At 41.3% G+C, this 18,951-nt stretch overlaps 1 protein-coding gene across 2 annotated transcripts in view; it reads left to right on the top strand.

Annotated features, from left to right (window-relative positions):
• LOC137344474 (rho GTPase-activating protein 12-like) overlaps positions 1 to 18,951 on the top strand; it is a 232,881-nt gene that overhangs the window by 181,891 nt on the left and 32,039 nt on the right. For both annotated transcript variants that reach the window (XM_068007475.1, XM_068007467.1), the window contains 5 exons: positions 9,700 to 9,804; positions 12,086 to 12,184; positions 12,328 to 12,430; positions 17,451 to 17,570; positions 18,483 to 18,581. In XM_068007475.1, the coding sequence (XP_067863576.1) occupies positions 9,700 to 9,804; positions 12,086 to 12,184; positions 12,328 to 12,430; positions 17,451 to 17,570; positions 18,483 to 18,581 (526 nt within the window). The remainder of the gene's footprint in view (positions 1 to 9,699; positions 9,805 to 12,085; positions 12,185 to 12,327; positions 12,431 to 17,450; positions 17,571 to 18,482; positions 18,582 to 18,951) is intronic.

Here is an 18,951-nt window from a genome sequence, read left to right as displayed (position 1 = left end):
CCTCCGATCTTCGGGTAAGCGTTCTCCAAGGCGGCCTTCGAGACACACGACAACGCAAAATCGTCGAGCAGAAATTGATAGCCAAGTTCCGCACCCATGAGGATGGCCTCAACCGGGATCTTGGGTTCATGTCACGCTACATGTAACCCCACCAGCGATAAAAAGTTAACTGTTTTTAATACAACTGGTCATTCTCTCTCTTTCTCTGTCTTTTGGGTCTCTCTCTATCTCTCTCTCTGTCTTTGTGTTCTGACCGATTGTGTATTCAGTAGTCTTGTATGTAATGTTTCTCTGTCTGAACGCCATTCCATTCCTTTGATTACTTTGATTATATCTCTGCCGAGGTGAGATAACGGGCAGTTGGAAAGATTATCTGTAATCACCAGGCATTGTTCTCTGACTATATATGCTGTACCTTTATGGAATCCTCCTACACTCACCTGACGAAGGAGGAAAGCTCCGAAAGCTTGTGATTTCAAATAAAGCTGTTGGACTATAACCTGGTGTTGTAAGACTCCTTGCATATAATTGCTCATTCTCTTTGTCCTGTTGGGAGATATCTGTTGTTTCCCTCTCACTTGCAGCCTGTTTGAGATCCACCATGTTGCCTGTCAAAGCCATATGGCACTCAGCTGATCTAAGTGGTATATGAGTAACTGAGTAGCTCTTGTTGTGATAGCAGAGACTAGAATGGTTCTTGGTCACTGATGCTATGTAGCAATGCTAGAAGTGCATATTTGTGGCCATTGTGTACAAACAGGAACAGGCTTGGCTGTGATACTGCTTGCCCAATGGAATGGCTTGTCAGTACTCACCATCAAGGTTCATTCGTGAGTAATGGGCACATACCAGATGGTGATTGACACCAATGAACCTCTGTCCGCTAAGAAACCAACAACTTCAAAAGGGGAGGGGTGAAAATTGATGGGAAAAGAAAGGATCATCAACAATGTAAAAGTTTGTTACAGATTGAATAAACAGAAATACACACAGTACTGAATTTTACATTACCAGCAGGTCCAGGATCAGCATCCAGGACTGAGAAGAATACCAGTCCCTGCCAACACTGAGTGCCACTAATGCTTGTGCCAATTTTTAAAGCACAGAAAGAAGCCATTCAGCCCATCGCGCCTGTACTGGAGCTGTGATAGAGCTTTCCAATTAGTCCCATTCCTCTGACCTTTCCCAACAATCTTCTTTTTCTTTTTTCTTTTTCAAATTTTTATGTATTTCCCTTTTAAGAGGTATTATGGATTCTGCCTCTACCACGGTTTCTGCTGTGGCATTCCATGTCCCAACTATTGTTCTTTTGGTGATCTTAAATTTATACCCTTTTTTTGTGTCAGCTGTGGCTCAGTGGTAGCACACTCGCCTCCAACTCAGAAGGTTGTGGATTCAAGTCCCACTTGAGGGACTTGAGCAAAAAATCTAGGCTGACACTCCATTACAGTAGTGAGGGAGTGCTGCATTGTCAGAGGTGCCATCTTTTGGATGAGACGTTAAATGTCTGCCCTCTCAGGTGGATGTAAAAGATCCCATGGCACTATTTCGAAGAAGAGCAGGGTAGCTCTCCCCGGTGTCCTGGCCAATATTTATCCCACAACCAACATCACTAAAAACAGATTATCTGGTCATTTATCTCATTGCTGTTTGTGGGACCTTGCTGTGCGCAAAATTGGCTGCTGCGTTTCCTACATTACAATAGTGACTACACTTCAAAAGTACTTCATTGGCTGTAAAATGCTTTGGGACATCCAGAGGTCATGAAAGGCGCTATATAAATGCAATTCTTTCTTCCTTTCTCTAGTTACTGGCTCATTAACCAGTGAAAATTGTTGTTCCTTATTTACCTTAGCAAAACTCCTCATAACTTCTATCAGATCTCCATTCTAGAGATTCCATTCTAGTGAAAAAGTCACAGTTTCTCCAGTCTATTCTAATACCTAAGGTCCCTCATCCATATTATCACCTTAGTAAATCTCTTTAGTACCCCCTCAATAACCGTGGCATCCTTCCTAAAGTAGGGTGCCCAAAACTGGACAAAATATTTTAACTGCAGCCTAACCAATGATTTGTATAGGTTTAACATTACCTGTTTGCTTTTGTACTTTACGTCATATTTCTAAAACCCAGGATCCCATACTTTTTTTTACAACTTGTTCTTCCATTTTTTAAAAAAGATTTGTTTCTCGAAGTCCCTAAGTCTCTCTGCTCTTCTGTGCCTAGTGTATATTTTCTCTCGTTATTCTTCCTCCCAGAATGTGTTACCTCACAATTCTCCAAAATTTAGTTTCATCCAAAAACTATCTGCTGAATCTATTAACCTGTCTACAGCCTCCTGGAGTTGTTCAAATTCATTTTCACAGTTAACCACACGGTTGTTTTGCTTCTGAGGGACAATGTGGCAAACCTATAATATACTGCTCACAAGGAGAAAAATTGTTTTTTTTCTAATGGGTACTGGAAATAGTGCTTCTCATTTTCTTTCCTTCACTGTACTAATTTAAGTAAGAGTTTCCCTTTAATATGACAATAGTAAATTAGTTAATTTTTTAAAAATCAGTTTTAACCAAGGTAATATTGAAGCTATCCAAGAGGACCTGTTTTCACGTATGAAGCTGACATTGCATAGTTTCATTGATGTGGTATGGCATTAATGTACTGTATCTAATATAACTAATGTGTAGCAAGTCTTAGTTTAGTTATCACCTATTTTTTTGGGAAATCATTAAAAGCTTTATTTGTTGCAATATTTTGTCCGAGATTTTAGTTGTATGTCTCCAGAAAATATTGTTGCTACTATTTTTATTGTGCATTTCATTTGTGACTTCACTTTTCTTCCTTCTTTCCACCAAGTCATTCTACCATTGGAGCTCAGGTCCAGAGCTCCTGCTTTCTCTTCTTGTCGCGTGGAAAAGTGCTGTCAAGTGTCGGCCTGCAGTCATCCATGTAAACTGTCCAACTGTTTCAGCTGCCACTGTATGTTCTTTCTGCATGCACCTTGACATAGTTAAAAAGATGTTTTCTGCATAATTACATACCATCAGCATTTCATGGTCTGCGGTAGTTTTGAGTGTGCTTAGCTAGAAAATCTCTTGTCTGCTGTGCTTGCTTGCTTGCATGCTTCTGGTATGTTTAAGCCTTTTGTGGTACCATGCTAGACATGTATGTGGATTTTTTTTTAAAGATCTCTGCTGTACTTTTCAGTATTACAATTTCTTTTAAAATCTTTAATAGACTTTAGACTTTTTAACACCACTTATAGAGCTTACTACAATGCATACTCCATTGCAATACATATTGCAATAGACTTTATTTTCCTTTTTTGTCAAAAAAAAGGTCCTATTACAGGAGCGCAAGTTGGTTCGTGGCTGCCATTAATCTCGCTCTGTGATATTAGGATATGGTTCTGTAGGGAGAGATTAGGGTTAATCCTGCTGGTGCTGCATTCTTCCTCACCACAAAAGATGGAGTACTCATCAGGATCAAGCTAAAGTTGTCCATTGATGGTAGTCAGCCATGAGCAATGGTCACAAAAAATTCTACCTGGCCCTTCCAATAGGAGTCCGCTCTCCACTTTTGGAGTTGCTACACTGTCCAACTATACTTATTGTAATAACCAACTTTAAAATACATTTGATACAGTAAAAATTAAAGTAAATAATAGAACAAATACTTATCTAATGTAAAAACAGAAAATGCTGGAAACACTCCAGGTCAGACAGTATCTGTGGAGAAAGAAACAGAGTTAACACTTCAGGTCGATGACCTTTCGTCAGAACTGGAAGAAGTAAAGATTTAACAGTTTTTAAGCAAGTACAGAGCCAGGTAAAAGGTGGGGGGGAGGAAGGGGAGGAAAGAACAAAAGGGAAGGTCTGTAGTAGAGTGGAGGGCAGGAGTGATTAAATGACAAAACAAATGACGGTGCAAGGCAAAGGGGGTGATTATGGGACAAGTAAATAAACAGAAGATTGGTCTAGGGGAGCTGCAAAACCAGCACCTCCGAAAAAATAGAAGCAGTGGTTATGATCTGAAATTATTGAAATCAATGTTTATATCTTATTAATACTTATCTAACTCTTGTTCTGCACACTTTGAGAACAACGTTGCCATCATGTTCTGGAAGGAATAAAATCACCCAAGTTTGGTCACATTTGCTTCATTTTTGGCGTTCTGGTTTCAAAATCTGTATTTAATATCATGGGATCTTTTCAGTCGCCAATGTGCACAACACTTGCCTATATTCACTTTTATGTCATACAAATTCAGAAAAGTGAAACAGTTTCAAGTTCAGCACAATGGTTGGATGACTGTTTCATTTACCAAAAAGCTATTCTGGCAACCAGGTTGATCCCTACCAGTGCAAAGAGACCTTGGGTTAGAGTTTTGAAAAATGCGCCTCAGTTAAATAGGAAGTCACGTGTAAGGGAACATTCCAAAGAGCATTGTAGGAAAGGTGCAAGCAGTGTTCTATGCCAAACTGTAAGCTTGGAGAGATGTCACGAGGACCTGCTTCCAATTTGTGAGTTTTACATTTGATGCAGTGCAGTCCGATGCCAGATCCTAGAGAGTGATCAGAGAATTCAAGTCATCAACCATTATTTTATCATCTGTATCGGCCATATCATCCAAAGCACCAATTCCAATTCAGCTTAATAGTGACTCCAGGGCCCAACAGGGAGAAACAACTCCAGGCTGTTTGAATTTTAAAAAAAAACTTTTCTTGGGATGTGGGCATCGCTGGCAAGGCTGCTATTTATTGCCATCCCTAGTTGTCCTTGAGAAGGTTGTGGTGAGCCGCCTTATTGAACCGCTGCAGTTTGTTTGTTTGACGGTACTCCCACAATGATGTTAGGTAGGGAATTCCAGGATTTTGACCCAGTGACGATGAAGGAATATATGTCCAAGTCAGGGTGGTTTGTGACTTGGAGGGGAACTTGGAGGTGATGGTGTTTCCACGCACCTGCTGCCCTGGCTGTGGAGGTTGTGGGTTTTGGCAGATGTTGCCAAAGAAGGCATGGCAAGTTGCCCTAGTTTATCCTGTTGAGGGCAGTCACTCTCACCTCATCTCTGCAATTTAAGTTTTGCATCCATGTTTGGACCAAGCATGTAATGAGGTCTGGAGCCGAGTCGTCCTAGCGGAACCTAAACTGAGCATCGGTGAACAGGTTATTGGTGAGTAAGTGCTGCTTGATAGTGTTGTTGACAACTCCTTCCATCACTTTGCTGATGATTGAGAGTAGGCTGATAGGGCAGTAATTGGCCGGGTTGGAATTGTGCTCCTTTTTGTGGACAAGACATATGTGTGCAACTTTCCACATTATCAGGTAGAGGCCAGTGTTGTCCGAAAAACTTAGCCACTTCTGGAGCACAGGTCTTCACTACAGTCTGGATGTTGTTGAGAACTGTAGACTTTGCTGTGTCCAATGCACTCAACTGTTTCTTGTTATCACGTAGAGTGAATCAAATTGGCTGAATTGGCATCTGTGATGGTAAGGACCTCAGGAAGAGGCTGAGAAGGATCATTTACTCGGTACTTCTGGCTGAAGATGGCCGCAAAAACATTAGCTTGTCTTTTGCACTCACGTGCTGGGTTCCACCATCATTGAGGATGGGAATGTTCATGGGGCCTCCTCCTCCCACTAGTTGCTTAATTGTCCACCACCATTCACGACTGGATGTGTCAGGGCTACAGATCTTTGACCTGAACAGTTGGTTGTGGGATCACTTAGCTATTTCTATAGCATGCTGTTTTCACTGTTTAGCATGCATGTATCCTGTGCTGTCGCTTCATCAAGTTGGCACCTCATTTTCAGCTTTGTGCTGCTCTCATTCCACACTCCTCATTGAACCAGGATTGGTCATTTGGCTTGGTGGTGGTGAGACAGTGAGGGATATGCCAGGCCATGAGGTTACAGATTGTGGTGGTATACAATTTTTCTGCTGCTGATGGCCTTATGAATGCCCAGTTTTAAACTGCAAGATGTGTTTTTAATTTATAGCACGGTAGTATTGCCACGCAACATAATAGAGGGTGTCCTCAGTGTGAAGACGGATCTTGGTCTCCACAAAAACTGTGTGGTGATCACTCCGATCAATGCTGTCAAGGACAGATGAATCTGTGACAGGTAGATTGGTGAGAGGGGGGGCAAGGTCAAGTAGGATATTCCCTCCTGTTGGTTCTTACATAACCTGCCGCATGCCCAGTCTGGCAGCTGCGTTGTTCAGGCCGTCCAGTCTTATTCTTTGTAGCGGTTTGATACAACTGAATGGCCTAGGCCTCTTCAGAGGGCAGTTCAAAGTCAACCACTTTGGCGTAGGACTGGAGTCAGACCAGATAAGGACGACCAGTTTCCTTCCCTAAATCACATTAGTGAATCATTTTGGTTTTTATGACAATCCGCCAGCTTCATGGTCATATTTACCAGCTTTTTATTTCCAGATTTATAAAAAAAACAAATTCTCAAACTGGAGTAGAATTTTAACTTGCATTCTCTGGAATATTAGTCTTGTAACATAACTACTATGCTACCGTACCTTAATCTTCCCATCTGTGATTCACTTGATGAAGAAAGAGCACCTCCTAAGACTTTCTAAAAAGCTCCTTCTGCATTATGATCTTGCTACAAGTGATTATCTCATCCATATAGCTGGATTCGTCATAATAACTGCCTAGTATTTCTTTCCACTCAAGGGCCAACACATATAGCACAAGTTCCAGTGCCGTTACTAGTTTTAGAATATGTAGAAGCCAAAGCAGCTGTAATATGCACCGTGGCAGAGCATTAGTGCGAGAGATGAGACTGAAATGATTGCATGCGTCTTCAGCCAAAAGTGCCAAGTGGACGATCCTACTCAGCATCCTTCTGAGGTCCCCATATGATATCATAGAAGCCAGTGGCTAGTCAATTCGGTTTACTCCATGGGACATTAAGAAGCGCTGAATGCATTTGACACAGCAAAGGCTGTGGGCTCTGACAACATTCTGCCTATCATGCTAAACATCTGTACACCAGAACTAGCCACCCGCTAGCCAAACTGTTGCAATGCAGCTGTGACACTGACATTTACCCGACAACTTGGAAAATCATCAGCAAACATGCCCATTCCTGACCTTATGACAGAGGGACGGTCATTGATGAATCACTGAACATGGATGGGCCAAAGATGCTGCCCAGGTATGTCTTAGTCACAAAAAGCGTGGCAAATTTAACCCAGCCGTTTACAGAATATTCCCAGTTATCAGAGGAGTGATCACTGCTACCTACTCACCAATAAACTGCTCACTGATGCTCAGCTTTTGTTCCACCAGAACCATTCAGCTCCAAAGCCCATTACAGCCTTGATCCAAGCATGGATACAAGACTGAATGCCTGAGGAGAAGTGAGAGTAGCCATCTTTGGCATCAAGGCAGCATTTGAGCAATTATGGCACCAAGGAAACTGAACAAAACTGAGATCAATGGGGGTCATGGGGAAACCTACCAGTAGCTGAAGTCATACCTGACGCACGGGGATGATTGTGGTTGTCAGAGGCCAATTATCACAGCCCCAGGACATGGCTGCAGGAATTCCTCAGGGCAGCATCTTAGGCCCATCCATGTTCAGTGATTCATCAATGACCGTCCCTCTGTCATAAGGTCAGGAATGGGCATGTTTGCTGATGATTCCAGTATTTCAACTCCATTTACAAATCCTTGGATAATGAAGCAGCCCGTGCCCATCTACAGCAGAACCTGAACAACATCCAAACTGACAAGTGACCGGTAATGTTTGTGCCATGTATGTGCCAGGCAATGACCACTCCAACAAGAAAAATAAAGCCCAACTACCCTACCCCACTCCCCAAACTTTTAACAGTACCACCATGACTGAATCCTGCTCCACTAGAATCTTTATGGGGGGAGGAGCGGGGTTCATCAGCCAACACCATGGCCACAGGAGTGGGGCAGAGGTTGGGTACTCTCTGAAAGTGATTCACTTTCTGACTCATCAAATCCTCTCCGCCATCTACAACAAGGCACAAGCCAGGGGTGTAATGAAATACTCACCACTCACCTGGATGGCTGCAGTCACGATGCTGGAAACTCGGCACCATCCAGAGCAGAGCAATCCATTTGATCAGTGCCCCTAGCACTGGACTCAATATCTACCTCCTGTGGCTACTCTGTGGCTGCAATATGTATGATGTGGAGATGCCGGTGATGGACTGGGGTTGACAATTGTAAACAATTTTACAACACCAAGTTATAGTCCAGCAATTTTATTTTAAATTCACAAGCTTTCGGAGGCTTCCTCCTTCGTCAGGTGAACGATCGTTTCACCTGACGAAGGAGGAAGCCTCCGAAAGCTTGTGAATTTAAAATAAAATTGCTGGACTATAACTTGGTGTTGTAAAATTGTTTACAATTGCAATATGTATGATCTACAAGAACCGTTTTAGCAACTCACCAAGGATACTTCAACAGCAACTCCTAGTCCACGAACTTCACCACCAAGCAGGGCAAGAACACAATGTCATGGGAACACCATCACCTTCAAGTTCCTCCAAGTTACAAATCATCCTGATTTGAGCAGAAATCACCCTTCCTTCATTGTTGAATCAAAATCCTGAACCAGGCAGATAGTTTCAAAGTCTTTCAGATGGAGTTGTGGATCCAGTCACAGCATTACTTATGGATTCTGGGTCTCATGTCAGTAGTTACCTTTGTGGTGACCCTTCATGATTTTTTTCAGTCTTTTTTTCTGATCCAGTGGTTACCAACATACTGTGTTATTCCAAGAAGTGAGCATTGATCAAGAGTATTTCAACCCACTAATTTAAAAAAAACTGTAGACCCCAGCCCCATCATTCACGTCAGCCATCACCACCTCCCTCATAGTGACTCTGGGAGATTCTCTTGCGGGATGACAGCAAAGCCTATTTGTCTTGAAAAATATGATGTGTAGGTAGGTAATCGAACAATCTGAAGATCTGTTGGATATGATTTCTAACTCAGAAGTGGATTGAATCATCACTCAGTCATCATTTCTTTGTGAGTTATAGTTAGCAGCACCTATTTGATAGAAGTCACATCCCATAGGTCTCAATAATGCATTCTGAACTTTGTTAAAAATTAATTTAGTTAAAAGTTAGATGCAGTTAATTAATGGTTTTAAGAAAAGATGTATTTAATAGTTAAGATTGATTCTGGAGCTGCCAGAGCCAGTATGGGTTCGATTTATACCATTGTAACTACATGAACATCCTATTAGGAAGATCGTAAATGTGGTTTCAGAACACATTGGTGGAGCCTTGGAAGCAGTTTGTACATCTGCATTCTCAAGCCCATTCACTCAAGTTGGTGACCATTATCTTACTTAGTGTCTTTGAGTAATTCTATACCCTTGCTTCAGCCATTTTGACCAGAGATTAAATCACTGTCCAGCACTTCTTGCACATGCTGATGAGGACAGGATCGAGTTCAACTGTGTGATGCCCTGCTGAAGTCAAATAGGCAGTAAAGGCTGACAGATAATGAGCCCTTGGGCAAGGTGCTTGAGATTGACCAAAACCTATGAAATGGTACCCTGTAAAGGGGTCAATGCTTTCAGGAAGGGAGAGGACAAGATTGATGAAAAAAGGAAACAGACACATTTTTTGCTGGTTTTTGGTTACAATCTAAGTGAACTTTAACAATTTCAATTTTTGACTTTTCAGAAATTTGGTAGCACCCAATCTAAACCTGAGTTCACTGTGGATCTAAAGGGGGCTGCCATAGAATGGGCTTCAAAAGACAAATCCAGTAAGAAGAATGTGATTGAGGTAAATATTTTAAATACCAGTACAGTTTCCTTTGTACCGTGTTCTAAGCAGCCAGGCATCCTTTGGTTGACATTTTGTCACAGATTTGTTGCATTAATCATTGCTACTCACAAAAGTTTTTAATCAATGGCATATGATTATATGATAACAATTGAGGAAAGTGCATGCAAACCCAGAAGAATTCATTTTTCTACTGTTCTTGGGCGTTTTTCAATACTGCTCCCTACCTCTCACCTCAGAGCTCAATTTTAGTTAGTTTTTGAGCACTTGCCAAACAAGTTTCACGTCCCTCTGATTAATGATGAGGGTACTGGGCATCCCAGTGGGTTCTGGGATCTGAGATGTAATCCAGACCAAATTGGCGAGTAAAATTCTCCTTTCCTGGTTGTAAGGTACTATGTGAAATTACTTAGAGCAGTGTCAGTGTAGTTCCCAGTGAATATGAGTCCATGGCTAAAAATTGGCCGTCTCACTCAGACAGGTATGACTAATGCATCAAATAAAATGTTATACACTAAGACAGTATAGGGTGCCCCATTCAGGTTGGGATAGAGTAGATGGAGCTTAATACTTGATACTACAAACTTCAATTACATTGATGGTCATCGTCAAATTTGTAGCATGATGCCTGTTATCCAGTGGAATTCAAAGCAGGAATCATTGCTTGAACTGGTAGTTTCCAGAAATGCCTCAGGAGGCAGCATCACCTGTCTGCAAAACTAAATGTGGATGCTGACTCAACTGCCATTTAACAAGGAAAGAGAATAAGGGGCTGCTCTTTCAAAACTGAGATGAGGAGAAACTTCTTCACTCAGAGGGTAGTAGGACTGTGGAATTTGCTGCCCCAGGAAGCTGTGGAAGCTACATCATTAAATAAATTTAAAACAGAAATAGACAGTTTCCTAAAAGTAAAGGGAATTAGGGGTTACGGGGAGCGGGCAGGAAATTGGACATGAATTTAGATTTGAGGTTAGGATCAGATCAGCCATGATCTTATTGAATGGCGGAGCAGGCTCGAGGGGTTGATTGGCCTACTCCTGCTCCTATTTCTTATGTTCTTATGGAAGGTATATGAGAATGTGCCTTCAGAAAGAAAAATAGAAACAGTTGATGGCGAGGAGAGCCGCACCAGAATATTCCATTCTGCAATATTGACAACCTTTAGCTTCAGTACGCACAAACCCAGAATAAATGTATAATAATTTCTGTGTTCAAGTTTTCTCAATGAAAGCATGAGATTCAGGTGTTGCCTCCTATTGAAGGCATTGTAATATTTGTATTCCTTTCAGTACAAGGAAGCAGAATTTGAAGCCTGGGATATAATGAGGGCCAAGTTTGAAACCGGGACTTGTAAAAGCTTCAAAAGGGACAACAGTGGGTGAACTCAATACACCCAATACAGTACATTTAATGCTTAAAATTTGTGGAATATGCAATGATTTATTTGAATAAGACACAAGGCTTTAACATAAGTTTGTATCCTTGAAGCTATTCACTTTTTTTAAGTTAAAGCTTGATGTAATCTGGTTCAGAAATTATTTTTGCCTTCCAGATGGTCTTCACAGTTGGAATTGGACAACAGCAGGCAACATTTGAATCTTAAGGTTTTATTGGGAAAACAGACTGCTTTTGCACCTCTGATAATGATACATGTTTTATAATGTATTAACAGAAGTGTATCCAATTATTCTTTACTATTAGTCTCCGTTGCCTCTTTCTGGAGTTTTCACTTGCCACACCAACATCTTAACTAAAAGGGCAGGCAAGCAACCTACTACCCCAGGACTCTCGATGCTTTTCTTAAAATGAACCAGAGTGATGCTTACTTACAATTTTGAAATTCATTAATGCGTGGGAGCCCCTTTTTTTATTAACTTAATTAAATATAAGGTTTCAGAACTGCATACAAGTTTTTGACGTAAATAAATCATCAATGGCCAAAACATAAATAATATTATTTTAAATTTGAACTTTATGCAAATTAGGCTGTACTGATTTGTTAATGCCAATCCAGTGTCCAGTGAACTGTTGGAGATCTATGCTGGAGTAATGACTGGTAGTACTAACTTGCCCAGCGGGAGACAGTGCTCTTCTGAAATGTAACTCAATAGACCAGAATTCAAACAGTGATGAGTCAAATATTTTAGGTTTATTCTGTAGAACAGTAGAGCACAAGGTAGTCTAAGCTGAGCATAAAATTAATGTTGTGATAGAAAGGCTGGTTATGAATAATGTGAATCTATATATTTAATTTATTGAAAAAATTCTTGCTGTTTTCCAGCTCAGAACTCGTCAAGGGACAGAATTACTGATTCAGTTGGACAATGATAATCTCATCAATGAATGGTATAAAGCTCTTGAGGTGACTATTGGTAGTCAGGTGTGTATTCAGATTGAACATTTTGCTTTCCATGTCTTCATTATTTACATGGGTAGTAGTTTCCCTTGCTTTTACTGATTTGCTGATAAACTCTTCACAATACCTGAAAACTGATTTAGATCTCGCAACTAATTTCATTACAGACAGTGGAGTCTGATGAAGCCGCTGAAGATGATACGCCAGAGTCTCCTGGGATTGAAAAGCACGATAAGGATAAAAATAATAAAGACTTAAAGAAATCACGTCGTAAGTCATAAAAACATTAATTTCATAAAGTTAGCCTAAATGTGCATGTACAGAAATGCATACTTTTGTTTCAGTCTACAAGATAAAGATGTGATTTATTCTCACTCACCATTTTCCCTGCAAGCACAACCTTTACAACAGCTTAAACAAAAGAGAATTGGGGTAGAAATCGCCCTATGCAACATTAGTAACAAATGTGTTAATGCATTTGTATGAAATTCCTCTTTGCAATTTTAATAAAAGCATTTGCAAGACTGGTGAACAGTTTCATTGGTATAGCGGACAAAGATATTTCATATGAAAGTGTTAACGTGCTTAATACGAATACTGCACTGCTCCATATAAACTCCATTATTTCTTTGTCAGTGAGTTATGTAAATTAGTACTCAACATATCCCATTAGTTGAGGTAAGAGTACTCTCCATTTTTCTGCTATTACAGGTGTAGTGGCCTGCTGTGATGTAATTTCTATGATGACTCTGTGATAAAGAAAAGCCTTATTAAGCATCAGTATTTACCAGCTTTTTTCCTTCATAATGGTACAATAGTAACTTCACTTGCATCAGCTTTTAGTTAGGTGCTCTGTTATATAAATGGATGCAATGTACATTGGACTGTGATATTTTCTCCCCTATCGCTCAATCTGGTAATCTGTGAGGTCAAACATGTCACAATACTATTTTTACATTCCGAAGAAAAAGGCACCTATAACTTCATGGGGAAATGACCAGAGCACCTATTTATATGTAAAAATTCACTGTTCTACTGTGGATAACATCAAATGTCTCAATGTATTGATAGCAGTAATGCAATCTTGGGATCCAGGCAATTGCTATCTTAGGCCATCTTATATCTTATTTATTATCAGACATCCAGCAGTATAGATAAAAGTAAAGCACAAACATTTTCCTGCACATAATTAAAACTGTGTAATTCTTTCCTCCCCTGCCAGTAACATTAAATCTTCAAAGTTAGTAAGACATAACAGGGAAATTTTCCAGTCGCCATCACTGGTGGCACCAGAACAGAAGACACCTTTGCTTCACCAAGGAGGCTGTCACTGAGCTATGTCACCTGCTGCAGCCACAACCCCATCCCCAAACCTGTGGCTGTCAAGGTCACCATTGCCCTTAACTTTTATGCTACGGGCTCCTTTCAGGCTGCAAAAGGTGAAATCAGCAAAATCTCACAGTTCACTGTACACCAGTGTATCAGGGAAGCCACTGAGGCTCTCTACACCAGGAGAAATACCTACAACTGTGGCTCAGTGGTAGCACTCTTGCCTCTGAGTCAGAAAGTTATGGATTCAAGTCCCATTCTAGGGACTTGAGCACAAAATCTAGGCTGGCACTCTAGTGCAGTACTGAGGGAGTGTTGCATTGTCAGAGGTGTTTTCTTTCAGATGAGATGTTAAACCAAGGCACCTCAGGTGGACGTAAAAGATCCCATGACACTATTTTGAGTAAGATCCAGGGGAATTCTCCCCGGTATCCTGGCCGATATTTATCCTTCAACCAACATCACCAAAAACAGATTACCTGGTCATAATCTCATTGCTGTTTGTGGGACCTTGATGTGCCATGTTTCCCACGTTACAACAATGACTAAAAGTACTTCATTGGCTGTAACGCGCTTTGACACATCGTGAAAGGCGCTATATAAATGCAAGTCTTTCTTTCCCTGTTGACAGAGTGAAGCAGGATGAGAGAGCACTAAGTTTTGCACACATGGCAGGCTTCCCCATGGTGCAAAGTGCCAATGACTGCACACACATTGCCTTATGTGCTCCCTATCAGCAGCCTGGCATCTTTATCAATCGAAAGGGATTCCACTTCCTCAGTGTTCAGCTGGTTTGCGACCACAGCCAGCCCATCATGCAGTTCTGTGCCAGCTATCCCGGCAGCAGTCATGATTCTTTCATCCTGCACCAGTCCTCTGCCATCTTTATTCCAACCAGGCCGCCAAGTTACAGCCTGGCTACTGGGCGTCAACGATATCCCCTCCAGTCAGGAGCCTATGCACAGCTGCAGAGCATGCCTGCAACAAGAGCCAAGCTGCCATAAGGAACATCATCAAGCAAATAATTGACATGCTCAAGCAACACTTCTACTGCCTGGACCGTTCCAGAGGAGCTTTGCAGTGCAACCCTAAGCGGATATCCAGATTTGTTGTTGTCTACTGCATGCTGCACAACTTCGCCATCAGAGGGATCAGCCCTTACCAGCACCTGGGCAGCAACAAGTATAGGAGGAGCAGGAGGAGGGGCAGCGACCACCAGAGGCCGCATCTGCCCAAGCACTCAAAGACAAGCTCATTGAGGAGTGCTTCAACTAAATCAGTCCTCCCATTCACTAAGTCCCACAATCCTTACCACTTCTTACAACCACCATCCAATTGCCTTCCTTCACTCCAAACCTATTGGGCTTGCCCTCACTTCACTACAAAGACAAATACCAACACCAAATCCAGATCTAAAAAACAATTTATCAAACAAATGCATTGAGGAAAAAAATGACTAATCACCCTTGTACAAGCCCTGAGTTGCCTGTCTTGTGTGCTCGTTTTCCCTATTCTAGTACTACTTTAAGGTGCTTCCCCGGTGGCTATAACTTTGGAGGTGTAAGGCTGCTGAGCTTCCATTGAGGGCACTTCAGATGGACTTGGAGGACAACCTCGAGCAGCTCTGAACCTAACGGCCCTGCTGCAGACTGTAGCATCTCGGCATGGACTGCAGCAGTCTGGGCTGGTTGGCTGAGTGACACCAACAGGGGCATTGGAGGAGTGTCTGGCAAGGGAGTAGGCATGCTGTCACTCTGAGCGAGGACAGCAGGTGTCTCTTCCTTGGAGCCAAGGCCACTCTCTTGGGGCATAGCATAGCTCTGTTGGAGAACAGAGTGTAGGAGTGATGTGACGCCCTGGAAGTCCTTTTTAACAGTGGCCCCCAAAACCAAAATGGCAGCCATCTGAGCTTCCATGCCAGCAATGTGAGCTGCCAAGGCTGCACATGTCAGAATTGTCGTAAGACACTCCATTATGGTGCGTTCCACTGCAGTGCTGATGGAGTTGACCTCTCAATCCACGTTGGACAGAATGGTCTCCATGCTCTCCAAAAAGCCTCGAGACAAGTTGGAGCTGGACTCTTCCATGCTCCGTGACATTGTGTGCAAGTTCTGGCAGGCTGCCCAGTGCACCAAGCATTTCTTTGTGTATATTCATGAGCCTTTTTTGCTGGCCTGGGCCCTCAAAATCAGCATCTAAGTTCTCTGCAGCAGAACTAGTATGCAACTTTGCCCTCCAGCGAGCTGGCACCTTTGGCAACCTATCCCCCTGCCCTAGCTCCTGCGCACTTGTGCCTGGTGAGTCACCTCATGCAGGTCCCTCCCCAAACCTGGTCTAAAGTCGACGTGGTGTCGGTATCTGAGCTGGTGCTTCCAATAGTCAGATCAAGTGCATCTTCTGGAACAGAAATTGTTGTCTAATTCCTCCATTTGCTGAGGGGCATCGACATTCTCAGTAGCTGAAATGAAAGAAAGGGACAAGGGTTAGCTTGTGATGTGAGAGAGAAAGAAATCTGCAGCTTGTCGTGAAGAGTGTGCGGGGTGAGGGAGAAGTCAGAAGTGACAGAGGATTAGGTATAAAGAAACCCTGAACGGCATCTCCTCCAGAGTCGCCACTGGTCATGGCCTCCACTCTGCCCCTTGTGAGGAGTTTGGAGAGTGTGGCTGTCATTCTAGAATAGCTGTGAGTTAGTGAGGGTCGTAATAGTAGTGAGTGTGTGAGCATGAGGAGAAGGAAGTTTAGTGAAACGTGGTGCAGTGATAGCAGGGTAGTGGAGGAGGGCAGTGCTGTGAGTGTTGTAACTAATTAGGCTGAGTGTTGTAGCTGTGACCAGAAAGTATGAGAGCAGTCTTCTTAACAACTCTAGGTAAATCATTAAATTTTTTCCTGCATTGCAGCCATATTCTTGGAGCAATGCTGCTGGTGTTGACATTCTCAGTAATCTCTTCCTACTGCTTCCTCAATAGATGCCTGAAAGATTTCCTGCCGTCTAGGGGAAAAAGGATGCCTCTCCTCCTCTCCACTGCCTGCACCAAGGCCTCCAATGCAGCATCAGAGAACCTTGGTGCCCACTCCCTCCCTCAACTTGTTGCACAGTCATCGCAGCCAGAATGCATCTCCCCTTTAAGGGGTGCTGGCTGTCTTTAAATAGCGTCCTGTACTCCCGATATCCCCCACACCTTAATAGGTGTGTAGCCAATGAATTGTTGACAGCAACTTCTGCCAAAAACTTTAAATGCTGTGGAAATACAACAGAATGTTCATGATTGGCTGACTGGCACTATTAATGCATAAAACGCATGTTGCCAAAGCTTATACTACTGCCTACTAACATTTGCCTGAGGTTCTCAGAATGCACCTATAAAGAGCAACTACCTCATGTGTTTCAAATTATTGGGGATAAATCAAGAAACAGAAAAAGCAAAAGAAACATGGCTACTTGGAACCAGAAGTCACCAAACTGAATGCATCTGGTTAAATATTCTCTGGTCAGTTGGTGCTGTACAATCAGGACCGAACGCACATCAGTATCAATTGGTAGCAAATATGACACAAACCTGAGGAAAAGGCATAATCTCTTCAAGAGGAAACTTTCAGCTTGGTGGTGCTGAGCCACCCTCAGATAGTCTAATGATGGGGGATTTTTTAAGGTTGATATGCCAGCTCATTAATAGCTGTGTTGGAAATACTGAGGCTTGTTGTCTAATTTTACCAATGAAATTAGAAACACTGGGGAAATCTAATTTATATGAAATGGCCCTCTATGTTAATAACATAAATGTATAGTACCATTAACAGTCATCCTACCTCATGCCAATGGTAGAATATTGCCTTATCATTATTTTCTTGCAAAACAGATTAAAAATTTTACAGCCATTTCTTAAATGTGATTTAACCATTTTGTAGTTTTAATGCATTTGCAGTTTAGGCTTTATTTTGTTTTTTTTTCTGTTTGTTACAGCAGTAAAATCTTCTGGTAGTATAGATAATGCAGACCAAAAAAAGACAAAAACAAAATTGAAAAAGTTTCTGACACGAAGGCCAACACTCCAAGCAGTGCGAGACAAAGGCTATATTAAAGGTGAGAAAAATTATGTATCACACCTTTACTGAAGATAAGGCAATTTCAGAGTATGAGTGAAAGAAATCCAGTTATTTTTGTTATAAACATTTAAGTGATAACAAAAAAAAGAACATCTATAGCAAGTTTTTAATAAGTACGTGCAATTCATCTATTCTTCTCCTTGTCTCCATAAAGGTCTCACTGGGTCATACACCTCCTCCAACTGAGTAGTCAGTGGCCCTCTTATCAGGCCTCTGCCAAAGCTGCTGTTTAGCACGCCACAAGGAAGTGCATAATGTTTCCCTCCAATTCCTCTCCCACCACCCTGCAGAAGAACGTGGAAGTTCAGCAGAGTGTGCAAAAGAACCTATGTCCTTCCAGTCAGTGGCATTGTGGTTTCCTGTACATAGTTACTGAACTCTAAATATGTTACAACATGAAACTTTTCAAACTTTGATCTGTTTTAATAGACAAAAATTCACATAATTTAAAAATTAAGAATACCAAAGCAGTATTTCATTATTCACTGAAAAATGATTCTTGGGGGATAAAGTGCAAGCTACAATAATATATTTAATCTTTTAATTTCACTGGTATTAAATATAGTGGTTCAATTAGAACATTGCTACACTGAATATATCAAGCTAAATTTAGCAAAAAATATGAATAATTGCTTTTTCAAAAACAAGAGTCTTCAAATAACCTGAAGTATTTGTACAGTATTTGTATACTGAGAATGTCATGTGTTGTTGAAAAGCATTTTAGCAAATTAACATAGTTAAAAGGAGATTCATTAAGAAGATAATTATAATTAAAATCCCTGGTTTAAATAAAGCTTCACAAATGTGAGTACAAAAATTATGTTATTATTTAATGAAATATTATGTGAAATCAAATTAGTTTATCTATAACTCTTTTTCTTTTATACAGATCAAGTGTTTGGATGTAATTTAAGCAGTCTTTGTCAGAGAGAGAGCACAACTGTACCAAAATTTGTAATGATGTGTATTGATCACGTGGAGAAAGAGGGTATGACATTCTAACAGTTGATTCTTCAAAAGACTACTGTAGCATATTACACTCAAACTCTAAAGATGTTTGTGAAATAATTTCTAATATCCAAAATTGTTCACCTAATTCAGTAGTGCAAATTGGTGCAAAAACTACTGCTTCTGTCAATATGAATATAGAATGATACACACAAAAGGAGGCCGTTTGTTCCATCGTGCTTGTGTCAGCTCTTTGAAAGAGCTATCCAATTAGTCTCACTCACCTGCTCTTTCCGCATAGCCCTGCAACTTATTCTCCTTCAAGTATTTATCCAATTCCCTTTTGAAAGTTATTATTAAATCCGCTTCCACCACCCTTTCAGGCAGTGCATTCCAGATCATAACAACTT

The sequence above is a fragment of the Heptranchias perlo genome, chromosome 2, assembly GCF_035084215.1.
Source record: "Heptranchias perlo isolate sHepPer1 chromosome 2, sHepPer1.hap1, whole genome shotgun sequence".
NCBI classification, from domain to species: Eukaryota; Metazoa; Chordata; class Chondrichthyes; order Hexanchiformes; family Hexanchidae; genus Heptranchias; species Heptranchias perlo.
Note: the sequence above shows the minus strand (reverse complement) of the source record. Positions and strands in the feature narration are given on the sequence as shown.